The following is a 19,972-nucleotide window of genomic DNA, read 5'->3' as shown; positions in this document are numbered from 1 at the left end:
AAATGTTTTGTATACACATTTAGACTTTTCAAAATTAATGAAAGACATCCAGCACAGTGCTTGTGAATGCTTTGCAATGTTGTTGAATAGTCCAACAAGCATAATGTGGAGTATTTTGGAAAGGATAGGAGAGGTAATTGATCTTATTTCAAAGCTAGACTCAGTTAAGCCACAAATTGGGTGCTTTTTGATGAAAGTAGACAATAATTGATAGGTAAATGATTGGTGTTATGGCTCCAAAATCATTGCCCTGCATTGTAGATTGTTAGATAGCTATTTTAGATACCTTTTAAACTGAAAAATAGCATTGGAAACATGTTCCATAAATTTGCTGCCAGAAATATTTGAATGACTTGGGCTCTGCATGCTCAAGTCATGGATTTGAAATGGAGCTACAACAGAATTGAAATGCAGACTTTAAGGTTTAATTCAAGGGGTTGAACAAAAATATAGGATTAAACATGTAGGAATTGTAGCTATACATTATAATTTTATTCCGGGGGTCAAAAGTAATTGGACAAATAAATATAAGCCGAAGTCAAATGTAATTTTCTAATATTTTGTTGAGAATCTTTTGCAGGCAATGACTGGCAGAAGTCTGGAACCCATGGACATCATTGTGCGCCAGGCCTTTACTGCAGCTGTCTTCAGTTGTTGCTCATTTGTGGGTCTTTCTGCCTCAAGTTTTATCTCGAGCAAGTGAAACGCTTGCTCGATTGGGTTGAGATTTGGGGATTGACTTGGCCATTGCAGAATATTGCACTTCTTTGCTTTGAAAAGCTCCTGGGTTGCTTTTGCAGTATGTTTTGGATCATTGTCCATCTGGACTGTGAAGCGCCGTCCAATCAAGTTAGCTGCATTTGGCTGAATTTGAGCAGAAAGTATATCCCTATACTCTTCAGAATTCATCCGGCTGCTTTTGTCTTTTGTCACATCATCAATAAACACAAGTGACCCAGAGCCATTGTAAGCATTGCATGCCCATGCTATCACACTGCCGCCACCATGTTTTACAGAAGATGTGGTGTGCTTTGGATCATGAGCTGTTCCAATTCTCCTCCAAACTTTCTTCTTCCCATCATTTTGCCACAGGTTGATCTTGGTCTCATCTATCCGCAGTTCAATCCGTTGTGGACAAATGAGAGTAGCTTATGATAATTTATCGACTTGCCTGCAATTCTGCAGGTGTTTCCACAGTAGGGCATATATACTTCAAACTAAAAGCCTTACCTAAATGTGTTACCTCCGTCTCACATTATATTACATTACATTAAGCTTACAAGTTCACTATAATCTGCGTGGGAGGGTTGAAATTAAACACTGCTTCAAGACTCTTAAGAGCTTGATTATTCAAGTGGTTATTTAAATTTTTATGTTATTATAGTAATCAAAAATTACCTGGGCACATCTAAATAATTTATTTTGTGATATGCAATAAAAGCATTTCTGCATGTACTGTAACCTCCTTTTCGGTTGATCAGCAGCTTTATATTTCACACCAGAAGAGGACAGGTGAATTCGTTAAAAAGCATTCTTTGGCAGGTATTGAAACTTTTTATTCTTTGTTTTTCATTTATGTTCATTACATTACGATGGAGGTAGATGACACTACAGGTAATTAATAGCAGGTAATTTTCACCTGTGACTGTTCTGCTGCAAATGTGCCATAGTTTCATGATCCGGTTGTATTCTCAGATCATTTTACATATTAGTAACAGCACAGAACTACTACTACTACTCAAGTTTGGTCTGAAATAATCCCTTGTTCCATTCACACTGCACTTTCTATACAGCACAAAGCAATTTACCTTAATTGTCATCAAATACTGAGATGTACTGGGATAATCATATAACCATTTTGTGACCGCAGTGACAAGTGCAGTTAGTGTAATACATTTTACATATGAATATGAAGAGATGTGAACTACTGACAATAAGCATACCCTACTTAAGACCAACCACTGTTCAACACAAGGATGTTCTCTTCTATTTAAATCACAAACATCTTTATCTGAATTACATGAGCAAAATTAAAAGCATATACCCACAAACAAATGAAATCCAATTTTTGCAGTTTCAGGTCATATCTATTACTGTGATGTAGACTGACAATGCCTTATCCTGGGAAGAATTCCTTGCATTATTCTCAAATTTCCAGGAGAAAATCTCCATGTCTTTTGGCTAACTTTTAAATGCATAAAAATTTGGGTACATTTGATTTATTCCTGGTGAGAATGTGATTTGCTGTTTACAAAGACTATTAGTGGACCTTGGTAAAGCTCTAAATACTGTATGTCTGGTGATTGTTTATTTTCTCTTTAATTCTTTCTCATCCACTTGTCCACTCAAATCTCACATCAGTTTTGTGTTTTACTGTGCACTTTTGTTGTTTATTCAGCTCATATTTGTTTTCTTCCTGCAGCCTCATATGGTGATGTCTCCTCACATTACCACTTAAGTCCTGTCGTATGGATAGATCTCGACCACTATCTTTATGTTCCTGGTTTGAGGTATAAATGGTACTGGAAATAGTTCTGTCTTTTTCAGTATTGCAAATTTCAACAGCCCCTCTGTCCATGGTTTTATGGTCATTATAAATAGATAAATAAGTAAACAGACTCCCTTACTAATTTCCAGTGTTTCAAAAAAAATAGTCAATTCTTGTGAAAAATAAACAAAGTGTAGCGCCCTAATCCAATTATTTTTTTTCTTAAATTAGAACAGTCTTCCAGACAGTCAAACACTAAATTCTTCATCACAGAGTGTTTTGAAGTTTGTTTAAGCTGCTCCTCGATTTTCCTATTTCCTAGTTTGATAACCTTTCAACCACTGGCCATACAGTAACAAATGAGTCATTTCTTTCTTGTACTTTACTAAATACAATATGAACTACACTATCCTTTCATTAATTGATAAGAGAAAGTCAATTCATCTGCCAATCATACATATTTTAATCATTTTAAATAGCCTTAACCATTTTAATCTGATTATAGATAGATAATAGATTGTATATTATCATAATGGATTATCAGATATCCAAGCCACCTCATCTGACTCCTCTCCAAGTGGATGAGCAGCGACTCCTGTCTGAGTCTCTCCCGGATGGCTGAACTCTCCACACTATCTGTAAGGGACAACCCGGACACCCTGCGGAGAAAACTAGTTTCAGCCGCTTCGATTCGCGACCTCGGTCTTTAAAAAAAAAAAAGGAAATTGAGATCTTCGCCTTTCGGTTCACCTCCTTCTTCACAGCAACAGGCCAGTGCAAAGTTCGCATCACTGTCGACGCCGTGCTGATCCGCCTGTTGATATCCTGTTCCATCCTTCCCTAACTTGTAAACAAGACCCCAAGATAACTTGATCTGGTCCACTTCAGGAGGGATCTCCTCCCTGACCCGGAGTGGGCACTACACCTGTTTCTGGCTGAGAAACATGGTCTTGAAATTAGAGGCACTGATCCTCATCATTACCAATTCATATAAGATCATACACACACATCTTTGATATTGTATCAGAAAACCTAATGAGACAGATCTCACTGTATTCACTAAATTTTGCAAAATATTGACCTGAATCATATTCTTGGACTAGAAACTGTTACCTGTTACAATGACCAAATGGACTAGAAACTGTTACAATGACCAAAAGACAGCAGGCAGAACTAGAGGTTGCAGAGATGAAGATGTTGAGGTTCTCTTTGGGAGTGACCAGGATGGATAGGATCAGGAATGAGTCTATCAGAGGGACGGCACATGTTCGATGTTTTGGAGAGAAGGTCAGAGAAGCCAGACTGAGATGGTTCGGTCATGTACAGAGAAGAGATAGTGAATATATTGGTAGACGGATGCTGGAATTGGAGCTGCCAGGCAAGAGGTCTCGAGGAAGACCAAAGAGAAGATTTATGGACGTAGTGAGAGAGGATATGAAGGTAGTTGGTGTGAGAGAGGCAGATACAGAGAATAGGGTTAGATGGAGAAAGTTGACTCGCTGTGGCGACCCCTGACGGGAAAAGCCGAAAGAAGAAGAAGAAGAAGAAGAAGATTGATCTGAATCATATTCAAAAACAAAATGTTTTGTTTTGTTAAAGGATATAAGAAATGATAAAGGGTATTTTCACTCCAGTGTAGATCTTGAGTACCTCGATAGTAATAATTTATCCTTAATTAATCCCCCGTGGGGAAATCCGTTCTTTGCAATTAACCCATCATGGATGAACCATAAGCAGTAAGCTGCCATCCATCAGCACCAGGGGAGCAGTTAGGGGTTCAGCATCTTTCTCAACAATACTTCGACACACTAGAAGGAGCCGGGAATCGAACCAGGAATGTTCAGTTCCAACGATGATTGCTCTAACTTCTGTGCCATGCCATCTCCCCTGTCTGTTAAAGTGTGACATCTGGAGCTGCATTCCATTTTTCAAGCCCTAGTATTCCAGTTTCCTAAAGTTCTTTATGTCGGCCTTTTTTTGCCTGACTGTTCAACAGCAACAGTTGATTTGCTCCTTGTTAATGCTCTGTCTGGTTTGTATAGGCACAGGCAGCCTACTCAGTCTCATGTGAACATTGTTTTATTTTTTCAATTTATCCTCCTCCTTTTCTCTTCGGCTCACCTCTTGTACCTAAGTCCATTTAAATGTGAGCACTGTTTTAATTAGAATTCAGTGGAGAATATGTGTCTGGCTGTTTAAAACTCTAGGCACAGAAAGCTATCTTACTTCTTTCCACCATTATGCAAAGGCAGAATTAGGTTGTAAAAACCTTAGCATCTTCATCTCTGCGACCTCTAGCTCTGCCTCCTGTCTTTTTGTCATTGTAACTGTTTCTAGGTCATACAGCTTCACTGATCTCTGATCTAATGTCTGAATATATATGTCCATGTTTGTATACAGTAGGAAATATATGAATATTACATTAGCATATCAAAATATACAGAAAATATGGCAAGCGTATTCCTTCCACTGCATATTATCAATGAGTCTTCCTTGTGGAACATAAATTGACTGCTTAGTTGTCAGGACTTCAAGCTTCATGTTTTATTTTGTTCTTTTTTTTGTTATTTTTTGACCTATTCCATGTAGGTTGTTATATACACTTTAAGGGAACATTTGGGCTAGATTGATCTTACATATGCACAGAATTTTAATCAGCTATTGTCTCATGAATTGATAGCGTTTATATTGAAATATTAAGATATGAAATTCCAATAACAGCTTTACAGAATTACAAAGGCCCATTGAGATATAAAGGGTGATTGGTTTGCCTGGAACATGCCAAAAAATCTAGAATGGAGACTGTATTTTTTTATGTTTAACACAAAAATGGAGGCAGCACGTTGGTTAGTAGGACCCTTTTGAGTGGAGTTTGCAAGTTCTCCCTGCCTGCATGAGTTTCCTCCGGGTTTCCTACCACAGTCCAAAACATGCAGAAGGTTAATTGTAATAAATTGGGAAAATCGCCCTCATGGGTGAATGAGAGTGAATGGTTGTTTGTCTCTATATGTGGCAGTGTTATTGACTGGCGACCAGTCCAGGGTGAACCCCGCCTCTCGCCTAATGATAGTTGGGATAGGCTCCAGCATCTAGGATAAGCGGTAGATGATGGATGAATAATAAAGACACTGGAATACTGCTGCATCTGGTGGTTGTTCAGACCCAGTGCAAAAGTTAACTTTTTATAATAATGTCATTGATAATGATGATGCACCACTGTTATGATAAAAGACTTTTTTTTTAACAAAGATTGGTGCAAATGATGTAGTTAAGATGAATGAATAGCTGATGATTGATTTTAATCATGACAAGTTTTCAAAATATACAGAAGTAGTGCTTGTACTACGGCATTGCCAACAGAGCCCCTTAATCACCTTCTAAAGTCCACCTTCATTCTGTTTGATAAAATACCAGACCAGAAGGGTGCTTGTGTTTATTTGCATGTAATGTCCAAGCACGTGCTGAGAAAGACGTGCTTGGCATAGAAGTTGTGCTTGTAAACAGACACAATTCGAGTTATTTTGTTTAGACTGTAATTAAAATATGGTAGAGCAGATACTTTTTAATCTTTTTCTGTTCTTAATGTCACAAATTCAAAATGCTTTTAAAGAAAGCAAACTTTGTATGAGAGAATACAAACTGCATTACAATGAACTTCCAGAAAAACAAAACCAATACTCAAAGGAATCCAAATCCAGGTCCTGTTATTGCCATTGTCATTCCACACAAATAAAACAATGTAGTCACTATCCCTTTGTACAATTCGGATGATAATTCCTTCCTAGCTATCCAAGACCATTTGCAGGAAACTAAGAACTAGCATTGCACTGCAGTATTCTTTTTTTAAACGCATTGATGCAATATAAGTCTCAAAGTACAACTTGTGTGTGGGTGGGCCTGTTTGCATAGGGCTCCTTGTCCGAATTATCTACATTTTGCTGTATGATTTAAGGAGGTGAGTGCTGGAGTCGGAGAGATGAGGAAGCCAGGATTTGTCTTAAAAGAATCAGTTGTCCTCCACAAGTGGAACAGCAAAAGCTGGACAGTGGATTTCAGCAAAGTCTGTTATCATGCCTCTGTGTAGGTATGCATGCATGGATTTGGATGTGTGTCTGTGTGCATGCACTCCATTGTGTTTGCGTCAGGTGATAACAAGAAGGTATGCATTTTAGTCTGTTTGCAAGATGTGTGCACCTGGAGTATATCACTTAGTGTGCCTGTGTAAGTGCACATGCATGGGGATATAAATACAGCATCAGTGCAGCGCACACACATACACAGACAAGCAGATTGTCATATTGTGGATGTTCTAGTTATGAATACCAAGCAAGAATCGATGCCCCAGGGAAATGAAAGCAAGAAAACCAAGTTATTTACAGTAACCTCTTGCCCTCTGTGTCCATGTTCATGCTGGTGTGCATAAATGTGTTTGACAATCACCCCTGAGTCTCGAACACTTAGCGTGCGTGTGTGTGTGTGTGTGTGTGTGTGTGCGCATATGTTGTACTACTGATGAGACACGCAGCAATCCTGTCTCCAGGTTCTGATGAGGGAAATACTGTAGGTTATGCTCCCCCCCCCCCCCCCCCCAACCCAACATCCCATCATCCCCCTGGACACTGACCCAACTACAACTTTCCTCCACCTACCCACCAACCATGGCTTCTCCCTTACCACCAGCCAGGTGCGGAGGGAGTTCTCCAGACTAAGGCAAAGTAAAGCCTGTGGCCCCTCAATCTCTCTGAGGTTGTTGAAGGTACCTGACTTCTCGAAGACTTCCTGCATTTTTAAAGTAACAAAGAAAGGATGTCCAAGTGTGTTCAATGACTATGGGCCAGTGGCATTGTCATCATGTCATGAAGTCATTTGAGAGGCTCGCCCTCTAGCACCTGAGGTAACGGCCATCTACTTTTGTGAACCCCCTGCAGTTTGCATTAAGGTAGCACCTTGTTGTGGTGAATGTGGTCATCTTCCTCACACACAAGGCCCCGTGTCATCTGGCAAGTGCAGGAAGCATTGTAAGGGTCACTTCCTTTGACTTCTCCAGTGCTTTCAACAGCATCCAACCCACCCTCCTGAGAGACAAGCTGCTTGATATGCAACTTCACCCTGACATTACTGCCCAGATTGTGGACTACCTCACAGGATGGTTGCAGTATTTGATGTTACACATCTGAGTACGGAACTGTCACCATTCCGATTCACCCTCTTCACCTCTGACTTATGCTGCAACTCTGGTTCCTGCCACCTCCAAAAGGTCTTTAACGACTCTTTCACAGTTGGATGTAACAATAATTTTGTCAAGGAGGAGTACAGAGAACCGATTGAGAGTTTTGTTGCATGGAGTAACCAGAACCACCTTCAACTCAACATTAGTAGGACCAAGGAGGTAGCAGTGGACAGGAAGAACCGGAGGAGACCCGTCCCAGTCGACATCCAGGGTCCACATAAACAATAAAACTGGATTGAATCCATAACACAGATGCTGTCTACAGGAAAGGGTAGAACAGGATGTTCTTTCTGAGAAGACTGAGGTCATACAGTGTTTGCAGTGGGCTCCTCAAGACCTTCTACGAGTCTTTGGTCTATGTTGCCAGGTGCACTCTTCTTTGCTGTAGTGTGCTGGTGGGTTGGTGCCAAGACTGGTGAGGTCAGAAAGCTCAACAAGCTGTTTAGGAAAGCCTGTTCTGTGGTGGGACTAAACTTGAACTGTTTAGAAATGGTGGATGAGAGAAAGTTGAAGGACAAACTTGAGGCAATCCTGGACAATTCTTTGCACTCTCTTTGTGACAAGCTGTGGCTGATGAATAGCTCATTCAGCATGTGAATCATTCCACTCCGGTGCAGAACTGATAGATGCTCCTATGAGCCAACCGCCATTAGACTGTACAACAGCAGTTTGGACACCCCACAGCTCTGACCTGACTGAGCTGCATCTGCACTTACTGGCCACTTCTTGCAACTTGTCACTTTGTTCCTGTTCGCAGATTTTTTTTCATTTATTTTTATCCTTTCATTTGTTGTTGTCTCTGTCCTATTTAATGCTTCTCTGTTTATTGTCCCTGTTCTTTTAATGTCTTTTGATAACTGATTTCAGGCCCTATGCTGCTGTGACACTCTAATTTCCTCAATGGGGATCAATAAAGTATTATCATATTTTGAATTATCTTAAAGGAACAGGTGAGAGGAAAGAAAAAATGCCAATGGGTACATCGGGAGGAAAGGCAGCGAGAGGATGAGGAGATTGAGGACAAAGGGCTCAAACAATTAATAGGGGCAAACCAAAAAAACAAAACAAAACAAAAAGGAAATAGAGGAAGAAAGTAAAACCGAGATGAATGGAAAGAAAAAAAAAAGTACAATGTTTTTTGTGGTAAAGCCAAAAGTCATCTACCCCATCTGCGGCTCTGTCTTCCAATCCATTGTTACTGCAGGCTATCAAGCATGTAACCAAGGTGACAAAAGAGGTCCTCAGAGCACAAGCAAAAAGAAAAGTGAGGGAAGACAGGGAAAGGGGCATGTGGGGGTAAAGGAGGAATAAAGCAGGATGCCTTTCATCTACCGACTAACCAGCTCTCCTCCAGAAGGAGACTTCTGCTTGCAGGAGATTTCCGGAAACCTCAACTCCAAGCCAGCTTTCAGCCCTACGAGGGGATAAATCAGGGCTTTGGCTCGCCCCTTTCAGACACCTTAACAATCGACCAGACCAGCTCCAGACAAAAGAGGAAAAACAGAGCTGGGGTTACAAGCTAAGGCCAAAGCTGCTCGGGCAAATGATAGCTCTTCGTTAAGTTCAGCAGTACTTTTTAAAAATGACAACAGTCACCATTAGTCTGAGAAAGACAGTTGTGGTATGATATACACAAGCATTATTATGCAGCTTGGTCTATAGAAATTAAAGAGCAAAAAACAACAACATATAAACAAAAAACAGTTTCATTATGAGCAGATGCTGATTTTATACTTCAAATAACTTTTACAGGATAAATCCTCCCCTTTCCAAACAAATATATTCTGTAATTTGTTATGGGGATATTAATGTTGGAGAGCTCAATGCTCCCACACGGTTCATGTGAATTTAACTGGGCTGAGATCCGGTGATCTTTTGATCCAAATGGTATAAAATACGACACAGCTTGCACATGGCTTCCATCTCCTGATCAATATACTGTATAAACATCAACATGTTCACCTTGCAGTAATTCCATTATTAAAACATACACATATATAGTATATACACTGTACCTGCAATATACACAGATGTGGAGCAATTACACATGAATGCAAATCTGTTTCTATATTGTCATCCTTTTAAGAAAAAATGATAAAGTAAAGAAAATGCAAGTGACTACAGTGAAAGAAAGCAAAACAGAAACAGCATAGCGTGGCTGTATTTCTTGGTTTATTGGACAGTGAGATGTTCTTGGGGCATAGACCAATAGGACTGAGGAAAAGGCAGACAACTTGCTGGTTTCAGACACACTTGTTACTGTTCATTCTGCCACTTGGCCCAAGGCATATTGGGAGGAAAAGGAACCATGCGTATAGAGGAGAAACATATTAATAGTTTTACAACATCCACAAGCTATAGGTTTGTGCCAGATCGGATTAAGTTAAGCAAAAATCAGAGTAAAGACACAAGAGACAAACAACATTTCACTCACTCATTCACATGAAATCTAGGCTTTTTTTTTTCATAGTATTTCAATTAACCTCCTGCATGTTCTTGGACTGTGGGAGGAAATCTTCACAGACATTAGGAGAAGTGGTAACCACTGCGGTGTCGCCCTTAATAGACGATAGGACGCATCAATAAAACTTCCTAAAGCCAGGGTTTTTGGATATGTTCATCATAAATTGAGTACACAATCATGACAGAAATGTTATCTAGGTCAGTGTTTCCCAACCACTGTGCCACGGCCCATTAGTGCTGTGAGAGATCATCAGGCATGCTGTGGAAAAAAATGCCCACTTTCACCTGAATGGTGCAAAAATGATTTATTTAATGCAAATAATGTGTCTTCGTATGTCTATATATGTGGGCGGCATGCAGTGACAGGCAGAACTATGAAATGCTCTTATAGTTGTTGGCAACAGGTAGCGAATTAACCTGCGTATCTAGTATACCTGCTACTGCCTAAACCTGCCTAAACAGAAGAGTAATTCGTTATGCTTCGAGTGAGACAATGGCAGCAATACATGATGGGTAAATATTCTAAAAGAAGTAGAATTATTTTAAAAGTACTCAATCAGGACCCTCTGGTCCTGAAAAAAATTCGGACCCAGATGAAGGCCCACGTGTGAGTGGTGGTCAGAAGAAAGTAAAAAAGGTGAGCTCAAGACAATACAATGGAAGTTATATCACGGTCAGATCGACTTTTACTGGGGAACCAACCCGAAGCGACTCCGTTATGCCTGGTGTGCAGGGAAAAGCTGTCCAACAACACCATGGTTCCAAGCAAATTTAACCACAATCTACAAACTAAACACCCTTCACCTCAAGATAGGAACATGGACTATTCTGTTCATCTGTGTAAATAGACTGAGAAACAGAGCGTTGTTGAAGAAAAATCACCAAGAGACAGTTCTGAATGCAAGCTACAAAGTTGCTGAACTACTGGCTAAATCCAAACAGCCACACACCGTGGCAGAGACATTACAGTAAGACTACCTGCCTGTAAAATCCTTATATAAGAAATACTCGGCCCTGATGCAGTTAAAGAAATAGCCCACTATTTCCAGACATATTGATGACATGTCTGCAGACATTGAAAAGAGTGTACTGGAAAAGTTGCACATCTGTGAGAAATTTGCATTGCAACTTGGCAAATCTATGGATGTTAGATATATTAGATTTAACACTGAGTAAGTAAATTGAGACTGCACTTTCATTCTGTTTCATTAAAAATTATTTTGACTTTTTGACATACGTATTTGGTGGTGTGCCATGTGATTTCTGCGATGTAAAATATGTGCCATGAGTCAAATAGGACTGGGAAACACTGATCAATATGACTTTATGGCTGATATAATACTTAACTGCCAGAACAAATTGCTTGCACAATGAGACAGTTTTGATTTTTGTTTTAATATATATATAAATATATTTCTTTCAAGTAAAAAGTACAAAAAAAAAAGATCGAAAATTCATCACTAAATAGCAGCAGGTGGGGAGTACAGATGCTGCACTGTGTTCAAGAGGAGTGTATCAGCTCCTAAGAGATAAAGCACAGGGAGATAGTGTGGAAAGTGGCCAGATAGATTTTTCTGTTTCTTTGTGTGTGTATGTGTGTGTGTGTGTGTGCGTGTGTGTGTGTGTGTGTGTGTGTGTTCATCAAAGTATAGTGTACTCACATCTTCTCTGTCTCCACTCGTCACTTTCTCAAACCAAAAGTCAAAAGTCTCTCTCTCTCTCTCTCTCTATTTAACACCCTTCTCCGGGTTCAATGTTACAGGAGTCAACATGACACAAATTTCTTGTTGTGTGCATGCTCACCCTTGCACAAACAAACACTTCACAGGTATACAAAGTCCCCGAAATCTTTTGTCTCTCTGAAGCAGAAACGGCTTCTGCTGGCTCCTGCTCTCTCACTGACCCACAATTCAATCTTTTCTCAGCCGACCATTTTTTTTCTTTTGTGCTTTATATTGTTATCAGGCATTCCTACTGGGCCTGGGTCTGAATGTGGATTCTCCTTTTAATATTGATAATATCTGAGCCCATTATCTTCTCCCCACCTGACCAGCAGAAATGCGACCCCGCTGATCCCAAATCATACATCTATAACAAAAGGAAGATAATGAAGAAGCTGGCGCGGAACTGGCCTGAACCATGAATAGTCTGGTTATGCGAATATTACGGCAAAGCACTCGGGGCAAATAAGAGCCCTTAATGACAAGTTGGTCATTCTGTACTGTCCTCAGGAGGGGACTTATCCTGCTTCACTGGCACTTAAATGGTGTAACAGCTAGTTTGGTGCTGTGAGTGAACTGCTAAATGAATATGGTAAAGGGTAATTTGTCCTCTGCATGGTCAGAAGGCCACTCTTATGGGTGGGTTACACATCATCAAATATAACCAACAAATATCAAACTGTAAATAATGAACAGTCTCATTTTCCTTTATTATTTATTTATAGTACCCTATATTGTAGGCTACTATAACCAAATTCAACTATTCCATAAAACCAGAGTTAAGTTTTTGTCTTTTTCAAAAAACTTGTTTTCATTTTACTTCATTTCATATAACTTTCTCAAATCTTAACAATTCACTCAGTAGAACTGCACTATTAGTTCTATAATGATTGCTGAACCTACAACAACAGGGTACATTTTGTATGCAAGCAGAAATCACATTCAGCAATGACAAGGTTACACTGATATAAATGACCACAGAATATTAAAACCGAATTAAGGACCTAAGTGGCTACTGATGTGATAACAATTACAACACAACAGGTGACACTGAAATGTAGTATGACAATATAGTATAAGTGCTCTTCTACGATTATCACTCATAAACACCCTGGAGCCATAACTACTTAGTACAATGATGTCGGCAGGTTAAAGTTGCTGCTCAACCTTTCGTTGTAAGAGGCAGAATGCATGCTCTTCCTCTCAAATTGTTTACTTTATTTCAATAAACGAGCAAAGAATTGCTCAAAACAACTGGGTTTAAATCAAAACGTGTTGATTATTAAAATCCAGCAAATTATCCATCAAAAATCCATCAAATTATCAACTCTAGTTATGTACTGGTTCATGGAGATGAGCTGTAAATCTAGGCACAGTCCGATTCACTCACATATCCTCGTGTTGCTGTTGCCACACCCGATACGGCATTGTTGCGTGTTACTGAGGAATAATTCAAGGCGTATTGCTATCATTTCAGTCTGTCGACACAAAGAAAATGTTGTCATTTGCTGACAGATTTTCCTATTTTCATCCCACTCAATACAATTGACCTTTGACTCAAGAAATATTGTGATTTACCAAAGTGCATAAAAGCTCTTTGGATTTCCATTTTTGCCATATGCTCTAGAATTCCACATGAAAATAGATAAACAAATAAAAATATACATATGTATTAAGATGTATGTACATAAAATGTACAGAAAAAATGTGGGTAGAAAATCTACAGTTGCAAGAAATTAAGAGTGAGGTAATCGCTGACAAATCAAACAAGTTCAACCAAGAAAAATATATTGCGAAAAAGACAAAAAAGTCATGGCTACTATCAATTCATGGTGTCCGACCGGAACTGAAGTTGGCATGACAGGCTTTGCAGTCACTTTTCACTTCCGACAATGAAAATGAAGTATTGCACAAAAGGCATCTACCTGCCTGTACTAAAGTTAAAATCTTCCTCGTCACCTTGTGTCTCTCTCCTCTCTTCCTTCCTGTCTCTGCCAATCTCTGTTCCTCCATCAGCCTTGACAACTCCATAATCTCAGCCAGAGTGACCTGTCCAGACCCTTTGTATCTGGCTAAATTTATTGGCGGCTGAAAGAGAATAAGAGCCTGTCACTTGGCTTCCCTTGACCTCCTAACACTTGATGTCTCTCCCTTTCACTACCACACACAAACATGCCCATAAACACTTGTACGAGTGTGCAACCTTATGCTTTGGGTCCTGCACCAATACCTGCAAACCATCTTGAGTTCATCTATATAGAAAATCGCTGCTCAATAAATTGTGAAGCTACGGCTTTCAGCTGGGATTATAGAAACTTCTCTACAAAGCATTCCGAAGTTTGGATATAACTTCCTATGATCGGAATGCAAGAGCTGCTGTTGATAATTCAAGAAAAAAAGAAAAATTGTAAAGAAATAAAGATTAAAAAGTTCTGCTTTTGCACTCACTGGACGAAGCTGAATTGTTGATGTGGATGTGTGCCTAAACTCACTTTAAATGTTGATTAAACTATTCACTGGAAAGATAATTTGTTGAGTAGATGGCATATGACTATCAGCATATGTTAATGACCTGCCTCAAGTGGAGGTTATTATAGTGCGAGGAGTGTAAAATTTAAAATTTGTGTGACACTACGGATTTAACTAGTTTGTATGACAATGTGCACAAAGGGTTTAATTGAAAGAAACAATTTGATGTTTGTCTTTCTTTATTTCTTTTGTGTCTAAATTGTTGCTGCCCTGAAACCAGAGCATGATCTTCATGACAATGATGTTAATGGTTACATTACCACGGGGAACTGCGAACCTGAGCGGTGCACTAATCTGGAATGTAATGTGTTCAACAAACACAAAAGACCTTGGATTGTCATCAGGACAATTATTTGTATAGAAAAATTCACCTGTGATTAGTATAGCGTGATCAAACATGAGTTATGCTTACTTGAATATTTAGCATCCTTCTTAAAATGAGTCTGGTTGACTATATGACTTAATTGGCATAGATTCAATCACAAATGATTGCAATATGAGGTGTCTTAACACAGAAGGTAAATAAAAGACTGATCCACTCCACCCTCACTCAAAAAAAAAGCCAAAACCTTGTGTTTTTTTGGTTATAGAGGAGCAACAATGTAAAATTAGTTGATTTTTGCGTCATGCAAAATCTGGTTTGGAGTTCTAACAAATGTGTCTGTGGCCTTGTGGTAAGTAAAATATTATTAACAAAAGTATGATTGGTTTCATCATCATTGTCATTGTTTTTCACTTCCTCATGCTGTACTTGTGGAGATCAGTGTGCTTAACCTCGACGAATCATTATTTCATTACCATACTCCGTCTCTTAAATCCACTACTGTTTTTCATTCTCACAACCATTCACTCTCATGCCTTATTATCACAACTTTCCTGTTAATATTTAACGGCTCACCTCTGTTTAAATATTTTTCTTTCCCTCCTTCTCTAGTTGTCAACCAGTGTTCCCTACCTGTCCTGTTTCTCTCTCAACCATTAATCTGCGTGTTTCCTTTTCAACATTGATGAGTGCTTGGCAAGCTTGTTATTGGATCCAAACCTACTCTGTAATCAGACCTCTGGAATTAGCAGTGGGCCTATACTGGCAGGGCAGGCTCAACACTGACAAAACACTAGATGTTATTGAAGCTGCTTGCAATGCTGCAGCTTTGGCAGGAATGCTCTTCTCCCTTTAGACGGGTGGATGGTGATGGGCTTTGCTAAAGAGAAACAGTGACAGGTACAGCAGGAGACTAGGCACCCACCAGGGGAAATAGAATGGGATTCCACCTGGAGGAATCGTGATTATACAATAAGTGCAGGTACAGATGGTGCTTGAACGTTGGGAGTCTGGCCATATTGGAAAGACAAAGGATTTGACAAAATGGGGTGGGGGATGGATGAGGGTTGGAAGGGGCGTTCCATTATTGGGGGAAAAATAGGACAGCAAAGTCTGATGTGAGAAAAAAAATCCACTCTCTTGACAAAAACACGTATTTTAGTGCTGCTTAGAGACCTAACGGCTTTGTGCTTATTCTAACCGAAGTCTTTACATTAACCAATAGTTTGTAGTTCCTTCAACTATTCTGCATACGGTACAATCAAGCCCTGTGATACTGCAAAGTCATTAGCTCAATTTCTTTGGCAGTTTAATAGAAAGGAACTCAGATAAAGAGGGACCTTTAGACCCGTCCAAATATTCACATGCATTAATATTAAGAATAACACACAGAGAGATAAAAACTTGAGTAATGCACAAAAAAAAAACATGAGTTTAATAAATAAATTGAAAGAATTGAAATGAAGGAACCAAACTCATGACCAGTCAGATCAGATCATCTTCTACAGCCCTAAGGTATAAAGGCTTCTATTCTTTATAACTTAGAATGAAACAAGTACACAGAAAGAAGAAAAATGCATAAAACAAATACCGAAATTCTATTTTTCGAACTTTCATGGTGTTAAAGGCTCATATTAGTTCTCTCAATGTGAAGAAAGCCAGTGAAGGATCACCTCATAACTGTCAGGGGATTTCTAAGAGTGAGCCACTTTGCATTAAAAGCTGGGTGAAGTATCTTAAAATTGTTTCTTCCTCTCCATTTTTTTAAAGACACTATATTCATTATGTTGTTCAAAGGAATAATGGTTAGGTGGCTGATTGGTTGGCAGACAGTAAATGGTACTTACAGCAGGGCCCCTTGCGAAGAACCTTGATGCGTCGTTGTGTATTGCACTGCGCTTTTTCAAGCTCACACTCGTTTGAGTAGGTGGATGAATCCGAGCCACAAACAGGTGCCACCAAGGATGGACAGTCCACTCTCTTGCAGACACACTCAGCCTTGGCTGGGTCAGTTTGGTCTCGCTCACACACAGCTCCAAACCCACACAGCATTCCTCTGCAGCCTGCCAGATGAGAAGACACAAGATGTTAGAAGAGTGATATCAGAAACATCAGATTGGACAGTTGGTTTCTGTCCAGTAGGCAGTCTAACTACGAGCCAGCACACATGCGTAATTCAAATATACACCACAAGATGTTTCATTTATCCAGAAACACATTTTAGAGTTGTTTTCCTTCATATTTTAGAAAATGTAGAATTAAATGCAATGCAATTTTAATAAAAGATAGCCCTGTCTGAGCAGATTCATCTCAATAGGTTCAAGCCACAGGGTCTTTGTGTGGATTGTTACATAGTTCGGCAACACAAATGCATCCAAAATTTAATGCTATCCTAGTGTAAAGCAAACAGATGGTCTCAATTCATTCAGAAGGAGTCAGTCCACCCATGCACAGCAAGAACCATTTTTTGTTGGTTTTGTTGTCTTTTGCAAATATTGGAAAAAGGCTTCAGGGTTTGAAATGATTAAAAGTCATTCGGGACATCTAAATAAATCTATAGGCAGCTAGGGTGACACAGTCTTATGGGCAGTTAATTTGCCAACCTCTGGAAAGGCTGCAGGCTTTGGGAGATCAATGATTCACGACCCAAATATTCACAAAGGAATGACAGCACAAGACAAGCCAAGGTTAGCCACACACCTCAGAAGTCAACTCTTCAGACTTTGATTTTAAACTTACTAATGACTCCTTGGGTCTGATCAATAGTTGACCTAAGTTATGGTCGCCTCAGCTGTTGTGGGTCTTCACCCACTTAGAGAACTGACAGAAAGCAGCAGGCATGATGTCCTTGTTGCCATACTAAGTTATAAGACTTTGCTAAAAGAGATGGCAAGCTTTCAAAGTAAGTGAGCCTCAGTGGAAATCAATGGACAACAGCCCATAAAAATTCAAGTACACAAGGCACTAATCAAAACATTTTTTTCTTGGCTGGCAGGAAGAATAAGCAGGATCACTGATGGGGATATACATGTCACAGTGTTACACACACACGCACACAAACAGTTACTTCTTATCTCTGGTTTCCAGGCCAGGACTAAACGCAAGATGGCATGTCCACTTGGGCTGGCTGGCAGGTGGTTTTCATACTGCATACACAGACAAAACGTCCAATGCACACACACACACACACACACACATACATACACATGCACACACACTCTGTGTGCAGCATAGATGACTGGTCTAGCGTCTGCCTAAAGCTTCTCATTCTGTTCTGTGCTTTACTCTAAAGCAGTATGTGTGTGCGTGTGTGTGTGTGTGTGTGTGTGTGTGTGTGTGTGTGTGTGTGTGTGTGTGTGACAGGCACGGAGCCAGTGTCTGACTCACCAACCAGTCCCCTTGGGAGAACGGCTGACAGCTACCTGAACTCACTCTCTATTTTACCAGGGGACAAGAAGTCAATGTGTGTGTGCGTGCACACCTAAATTGTAGACATTATATGTCTTGCACGCACGTACACACGCACGTACACAGCCAGGTGTGAGCATGAATGTCTTGTTATGACAGGCCCACCACTCTGCAACCCACTTCAGTTCATACTGTGTGTGTGTGTGTGTGTGTGTGTGCATGTGTGTGTTTGTGCACGTGTGTGCATGTGCGTGTGTTGAGAGGCAAAGCCATACACCCAGAGTGACAAAAGGTGAAATCCAGTTGAACTGTGTCAGTCGTGTACAAGAGAATAATAGGGGTGTCTTATTGTACAACAGGAAACAGAAAACAGACTGAGGTCAATGTGATCTCACCTGGGGTGAAAGTATCAACAATAGCAGTCATACTATCACAGTCCAATATTGTCAAAAAATACTCAGTTACTCAGAAGTAGTTTGTGAACAAAACCCTTTTTACGACTTTCCTATATATTCAAAGGAAAATTAAATTCTTAGGTAAATGAAAAAAGACTGACACCAGAGTTGTGGCAAATATGTACTAAATATGAAGTGCAGACTGGTTGAGGAATCCATTAACACCTTAATTGAAAAACAAATGAAAAAGTAATTTATCAGAACCAGAATGGTAAAATAACCAGCACATTAAAAATACTCATATGTCAACAATGCAAATTAAGTTGCGGCTGATCAAGTCAGATTGGTAAATGATTTCTGGGAATGGAGAAAAAAATAAACAAAGTGGGAAGACAGGTGTACATGTTTTGGAGACACATTGGCATCATGGAACAAAAACAACACATGAAATACAAAGAGTTCAATGTCAGTCTTTTCTCAGTGTAGCGTGTCCCAATGCTGTGGCATAGTTTTATTTCCATTGCACGCAGTGCAGGCTTCAGCTGATGGGTTGGGCTTTTTGATTTTGAGTGTCACAAACACTTTGTTCAACAAGGACAATACTGAAACAAAAGGCCAGTACTGCAGCTGACATTTTGGCTTTTCATAGCAGGTATAATTCAACAAATGAATTAGGATGCTGTTCTGATTATTATCAGTCATTCATGTGAGCCAGAATGCACAAAAACAGGAACTAGGCCATGATTAGTGTTGTAATTTATACCTGTGTTTACTCTGTAATGTCTAAATGGTCGCCGGGAAAAGGACCTATTGAGTAAAATGTATGTTTTTTTGGCTGAATGACAAAGATGGCCCGGTGATTGAGCAAAGGAACCGCTTTCATGATATTGGCCCCTTACAGTCAGCAAGTCTTTTTCCCCTTTAAAAAGTAAAAAGTATAAATATTTTTTTCCAGAACCAGCACATTTAATTCACATTAACATCCTGTACAAGATATGATCATAGTTTTCTGTTGTGGCAGCAATCAAGCCTTGTTTATTCAATGATGTCACGTGCATAAGTCAGCGTTTCTCTTGGACTTGTATAAAGCTGTGTTCTCACAAAGCATTCAAAAATCAAATTAATTCAACTTTAAGCTCGATTGCTACTGACCTTTTGAAGCTGTATTTTACTAGCAGCAAATATGACCACAGTGTATGCTGGGAGAAAGCAGAGGAACCGAAGAGTAACGCTAACTCTGACAAAGTCATTGTAACTACAACATGACTATGGGAGAGACAACATATTTTGACAGATATACTTCCTTTGCACCACTTTATCAATTAAAAGATATTGTTTTTAGAAATTGCATCTATAGTGGAAAAAAACTGAATTTTGTAAAATTAGAATGACATCGTAGTGACCGAAAATTTTCAA

The 19,972-nt window shown here is 39.5% G+C and overlaps 1 protein-coding gene across 7 annotated transcripts in view; it reads right to left on the bottom strand.

Annotated features, from left to right (window-relative positions):
- agrn (agrin) overlaps positions 1 to 19,972 on the bottom strand; it is a 279,534-nt gene that overhangs the window by 102,634 nt on the left and 156,928 nt on the right. For all 7 annotated transcript variants that reach the window (XM_086159716.1, XM_086159720.1, XM_086159714.1 and 4 more), the window contains one exon: positions 16,601 to 16,816. In XM_086159716.1, the coding sequence (XP_086015842.1) occupies positions 16,601 to 16,816 (216 nt within the window). The remainder of the gene's footprint in view (positions 1 to 16,600; positions 16,817 to 19,972) is intronic.

Source organism: Fistularia commersonii, chromosome 14 (assembly GCF_037954325.1).
Source record: "Fistularia commersonii isolate RoL2024-O1a breed Wild chromosome 14, RoL_Fcom_v1.0, whole genome shotgun sequence".
In the NCBI taxonomy this organism is placed as follows: Eukaryota; Metazoa; Chordata; class Actinopteri; order Syngnathiformes; family Fistulariidae; genus Fistularia; species Fistularia commersonii.
The sequence above is the reverse complement of the archived record's forward strand: the minus strand, read 5'-3'. Positions and strand labels throughout refer to the sequence as shown.